Raw genomic sequence first — 6,259 nt, forward strand, 5'->3', positions numbered from 1 at the left:
GCCACCCCGGGTGCCCCGACGTCCAACATGGTGGACTACTACGAGGTGCTGGGCGTGCCCCGGCAGGCCTCGTCTGAGGCCATCAAGAAGGCCTACCGCAAGCTGGCGCTCAGGTGGCACCCGGACAAAAATCCCGAGAACAAGGAGGAAGCGGAGAGGCGGTTCAAACAAGTGGCCGAGGCCTACGAGGTGTTGTCAGACGCCAAGAAACGGGATGTCTACGACAGATACGGAAAAGCAGGCGTGGATGGCGACGGCGGCGGGCCCTTCGAGGACGCCTTCGACTTCGTCTTCACCTTCCGCGACCCAGCCGAGGTCTTCAGGGAGTTTTTCGGCGGCAGGGATCCGTTTTCCTTTGACTTCTTCGGAGACCCCCTTGAGAACATTTTTGGGAGTCGGAGAAGCTCCCGGAGAAGCAGAAGCGGAGGGTCCCTTTTCTCCACCTTCAGTGAATTTCCAGCTTTTGGGAGTGGTTTTTCTTCTTTTAATACGGGACTGACTTCTTTTGGTTCCATGGGAAGTGGGGGCCTCTCATCCTTCTCCATGTCCTGTGGAAGTGGTGGGTCCGGCAACTTTAAATCCATGTCGACTTCGACCGAAATAGTGAATGGCAAAAAAGTCACCACCAAGAGAATCATCGAGAATGGCCAAGAAAGAGTGGAAGTGGAAGAAGACGGAGAGTTAAAGTCCCTGATAATAAATGGCAAAGAGCAGTTGCTGCGCATTGACACCCAGTAATTTCAGTCCACCGTTGATGTAAAGGACATTTAAAAGGTAGCAGGACATTTTGTTTTGAAGATTGTACGTGAACTCTACTTTCAGGGCAGCTGTACTCAAGAATTTATAAACAGTTCATGCAAACGCCTATTTGTCGTTATTATTGGGACCACAGGAATAGGACCTCTGTTTGTCTTTAAAACTGGTGTAAATATCAGTATGCAGTTTACCGTTAATTATACGTAACCCCAAGGCAGATGGTGAAGATTTCGTAGGGTTAGGACAAAATGTTCGCCACAGCAGCCTGAACTTTGCTTTTCCATTTTGTTTGAAGTGTGAGCCAGGTAGTTTGCTGTGAAGTTAACATTGTAGAGATGAATCGTATTAGATCAATACATGAGTACTTTGTTGTTGTCGTTAGGTGCTGTGGAGTCGGTTCCAGCTCCAACATAGGGTTTCCAAGGAGCAAATGGTGGATTTGAATGCCAACTTTTTGGTTAGCAGTTGAGCTCTTAACCACTACGACACCAGGGCTCCATATTTTAGTACATAATAGTGGTAAATAAGGTGTTTGCGGGTGGCACAAATGGTTTGCACTCAGCTACTGAGAAGTTTGCAGTTCAAACCCACCCATCGATGCCGCAGAAGAAAGTCCTGGGGATCTTCTTTCATAAGATCGTTGTTATTAGGTACCACTGAGTTGGTTCCAACTCATATCGACTCTGTGTACAAAAAACCAAAACACTGCCCAGCCATGCACCATCCTCACAATCGTTGCTGTGTTTGAGCCCATGTTGCGGCCACTGTGTCTGCAACACTGACACATCTCTGAGGTTCTTCCTCTATTTTGCTGACCCTTCTAACAAGCACAATGTCCTCCAGGGATTGGTCCCTTCTGTGACCATGTCCAAAGTATGTGAGACAAAATCTCACCATCCTCACTTTGAAGCATTCTGGCTATACATCCAAGACAGGTTTGTTTGTTCTTCTGGCAGTCTGCGGCTTATTTAATATTCTTCACCAGCACCATAATTCAAAGGCACCAGTTCTTTAGTCTTCCTTATTCATTGTCCAGCTTTCACATTTATATGAGGCAATTGAAAACACCATGTTTTGGGTCTGGTGCACCTTAGTCCTTAAGGTGACGTCTTTGCTTTTTAACACTTTAAAGAGTTCTTTTGCGGCATGTTTGCCCAATGCAATAGGTTATTTAATTTCTTGACTGCTGCTTCCATGGGCGTTGATTGGGGATCCAAGTAAAATGAAATCTGTGACAACTTCAATATTTTCTTTATCATGATGTTGCTTTTTGGTCCAGTTGTGAAGATTTTTGTTTTCTTTATGTTGAAGTGTAACCCATACTGAAGCCTGTAGTCTTTGATCTTCATCAGTAAGTGCTTCAAGTCTTCACTTGCAGGAAGCAAGGTGGTGTTATCTGCATATTGCAGGTTGTTAATGAGTCATCCTCAAATCCTGATGCCGCATTCTTCATATAGTTCAACTTCTTGGATTATTTGCTCAGCGTACAGATGGAGTAAGTATGGTGAAAGGATACAACCCTGACGCACGCCTTTCCTGATTTTAAACCATGTAATATCCCCTTGTTCTTTTTAAGTAACTGCCTTCGTAAGATTACAGCCATTGAAAAACCTATGGAGTGCAACTCTACCCTAACACAACGTGAGGTTACCATGAGTCAGGACTGATTCAAAAGCAACAGGTTTAGTTTCATGAAAGATATGAATATATTAATAATATATTTGGTTTAGAATAAGCATAGCTTTTAGTCACACATGATGCTGGGAACATTGGAAGAGTTGACTGTTGTTTAATGTTAAGCCTGGGCTTTTCAAGAAAATGTAAACCTGGCAGCGTGAGGGTATTAGTTTCCTACAGCTGCTATAACAAATTACCACAAACTTGGCGTTCTAAAACAACATACATTTAATCTCTTAGAGCTCTGGAAGTCAGAAGTTCGAAATCAGTTTCACTTAACTGAAATTGAAAGTGCCGTCAGGGTCGTGCATGCATTTCCCAGCTTCCAGATCTACACTGGGCCCTTGGCTTTAGGGCCCTTTGTCTAGCAGCATAGCATCTGGTTTCAGTCATCACATTGTTTCATTTTTTCACTGGTCAAATCTCCCTCTCCCTCTTAGAAGGACCCTTGTGATTACATTTGGGGCCCACCCAGATCATTCAGGATAATCTCATCTCAAGATTCTTAATCACATCTACAAAGTCCCTTTTGCCATCTAAAGTAACATTCAGAGGTTCCAAGGATTAGGACCTGGATGTCTTGGGGGGCAGTGGGTCTTTGTCATTTGCTTAATACACAGAAGTGAATAAATTGTAAGGTATTTGGTGCAATCACTCAAGAAAAAATCTGACACTGGCAGTCTGTTAGCACCCAAAGGGGTGGGGAACTAAAGATCATCTTTAACACCACGGAAGGCATGTGGAGAATTCTGCAGTACGAAAGACACACATCCTGAAAATTGGGGTGGGTGGGGGGGGAGGGGGTATATTCTATATTAGAGAAAACAAGAAATTTTTAGAAAATGTATGTTTAGATGTGAGAATACACAAACTATGAAACCTGTAAAAAGGAATGGTAGGAATAAAGCTGACATGAAGGCAGAGATCAAAGTCATCTGCACAGACAGCATTCTTTCTGGAAGCCTTTCAGGTGAGCCTTGGGCACAGCCACACTATAAATAGATAAACAGACTAACATTGACCCCTGTCCAGGGCATATCAATGAGTCACAGGATTTCCCCCCGGTTTCACCTTCCAAACCTCCTTCCTCCATCCCCATTGCCCGCCTTTCACTTTGTATTTGGCTCTTGTTCAGGATTCAAACGTTTGCTCTCAGTCTGCCCCATGCCCACAAACACAGACCTGTACCACCCATTGCTCCTGATAGTAACTCCCAAGGTTATAGCCCAGAAGCACCTCAGAAGACAGGCCAACAATCTGTTTCTGAAAGGTCACAGCCTTGAAAACCCTTTGGAGCAGTTTACTGTGCACACATGGGGTTGCCATGAGTCAGAATCGACTTGGATGGCAACTAATAACAACACTGATGACTCCACAAACTAAATGCAAATCAGATTGCCAGCCTGTACTCAACTTGGTTCTACAACTCTGGTTGAATCTGGAAATGTGACAAAAGTATTTCCATAAGGTTACACAGAACTATCCCACCACCATGCATGAAGCATTGCTCCTACCAAGTTAATTTGGCACTAGTAATTGGGTGAGACACTATACGCCTATCAGAGAGAGTAGTGTTCTGTTGGTACAGTTTATGGCCCCAATGGAAACCTTTTTGGGCATAATTGCCTTGGGGTAGTGCATCACAAAGTGTCCCATCCACCATGGTTATCTTTAAAGAAAAGTTTGCATAAGGTTTGAGAGCAAAAAGGCAACTGAACTGGAAGGCAAAAAATGTGGCCTGTTCTTGATTCTTTCCAGAAAGATCACATGGCTCAAAAATATTGTTAACAAACTCAAGCAGTATATGAGAATGGGTTTGAGTTTCCTTTGGTGCCCTTAAAGCCCAAACCGCATGGTGTGACATGCAAAAAATACATAGCAGAAACACAGAAGGATTCAGTTGTCACCTATGCAGAAATAGAAGAGTGTCAGAATGAGCAAGGAAAAAGGAAACTTAAAAAAAAAAGGAAATAGGATACAGTAAAAAGAATGAACTGATACTAAATGGAAAAAATAAAGTCAAGCATATACATTGTATGGACAGGTACTTATACTGAAAGAAACCATCAGGTTGGCGTTTTTAAAATGCAATTCATGAGGAACAAATTTTTTAAGTTTTTTTTTTTAAAGTTAAACATAAGGAAATACCAGTAATAAAAGAGGGGTAGTGATATGGATACCTTATTAAAGGATATTATTTAATGATAAAGCAAATTTTATGAAGAAAATACAACCATAAACCTATATGCACCAAACAATTTAGCAGCTATATGTCTGCTAACCAAAACGTCAGCAGTTCAAATCCCCCAAGCACTCCTTGGAAACTCTATGGGGCAGTTCTACTCTGTCCTATAGCGTCGCTGTGAGTCGGAATCGACTCAACGGCAGTGGGTTTTTGGGTATGTATAAAGCAAAAACTATTAAAAATCCAAATATGACTTGAACAAAATTCAGTTATTAGAGGATTTTTAAGACAACTTTTTCAGAATTGGGAAGATTTTTTTAACTGGAAAAATTGATTTTTGCATCAAATAAATTTAACATAATAGCTATATATATAAAGACCCTTACAAGAAATATACATTTTAGGTGTATCCGTGGAGCATTTACAAATACTGATCATGTGCTGTCTAATACACTAGACACTAGTTACATATGACTATCAAGCCCTTGAAATGTGACTAGTCCAAACAGATATGCTGAAAGTATAAAATACAAATCAGATTTTTAAAAGTTAGTATGAAAGGATTTTAAAATATTTCTTTAATAATTTTATATTGAGTACATGCGGAAGGGATGATATGTTTATATATTTGGTTAAATAAAATTTATTAAAATTAATTTTAACTATTACTTTTTTTAAAAAGTCTTCAAGAATTTTTAAAATTACATATATGGATTTAATTATATTTCCATTTGACATTTCTGTACTAGACCACAAAGAAAACCTATTAAGAAATTTTTTAAAGTAGCGACTTCACAAGAAACATTCTCTGATTATAATCCAAAATAATTAGAAAAAAATAAGGGAAAGATGACCACAAAAGTATCTTAACTATATGGAAATTAAGAAACCGCCTTGTAGATAGTCATTGCATCAAAGAGAAAGTAAAAAGCTGAAAGCCAAATTATCTAAAAAGCAATGTGAAAAAGCGATTTATACCAAGACGTAATGGAAAAAGAAAAAGCTTTATTTGAAGCCTTCAATCCTTTATTTTTAAGAAAGATTAAAAAGCAAAGGACTTTAATATTTTTCCAAGGAAATTAGTAAAACAACTACAAAAGACACAAGGATAAGATAATTCATTTTAAAAAGATAAGCTGAAATTAATGGAATAGAAAACAAAAACGGAAGAAAGAATTTAAAAATCCAAAAGTTGTTTCTTTGAGAAGACCAGTAAAATAATTCATCCCATTGTAAGCCTTTAGATTAAGGAAGAAAGAAAAGGGAGAAACACATAAAAGACTTTGACTTTCATATTTGTGGAAAAATTACATAAGAAGAAAAATCCAAGTGTAAACCAAACCAAATAAGGAAGGGTAATAAAATCTCGAAAAGAATTTAGTGGGACAAATATGAAAATTGTGTGCCCATTGTGTATAATACATGGTGAAGCTTTAAGTGTAAATGATCTTTTATGCACCAAATAAATTGGCACCAACGTGTGTAAAAGAAGGACAGCAACACATGCGGAAGTTGTCATGAATGCAGTTATAGTTGGAGAGCTTAATCCGCAAATGCAAGTCTATAAAAGAGATGGTAGTCAAACAAGGACGCAAGAAGTTCACTTGACTGACATGAGGAACTACTAGGATAGAGTTTTTG

General features: G+C 39.6%; 2 protein-coding genes across 2 annotated transcripts in view; one reads left to right on the forward strand and one right to left on the reverse strand.

Moving 5' to 3' along the window:
• Window positions 1-6,259, reverse strand: part of LOC100658045 (UDP-glucuronosyltransferase 1-6) — a 139,367-nt gene that overhangs the window by 39,759 nt on the left and 93,349 nt on the right.
• LOC100669783 (dnaJ homolog subfamily B member 3) lies at window positions 28-873 on the forward strand. Its single transcript, XM_003417904.4, has one exon. The coding sequence runs from the start codon at window positions 28-30 to the stop codon at window positions 736-738; it is 711 nt and encodes a 236-aa protein (XP_003417952.3). The 3' UTR covers window positions 739-873.

Source organism: Loxodonta africana, chromosome 6 (genome assembly GCF_030014295.1).
Source record: "Loxodonta africana isolate mLoxAfr1 chromosome 6, mLoxAfr1.hap2, whole genome shotgun sequence".
Lineage (NCBI taxonomy): Eukaryota > Metazoa > Chordata > Mammalia > Proboscidea > Elephantidae > Loxodonta > Loxodonta africana.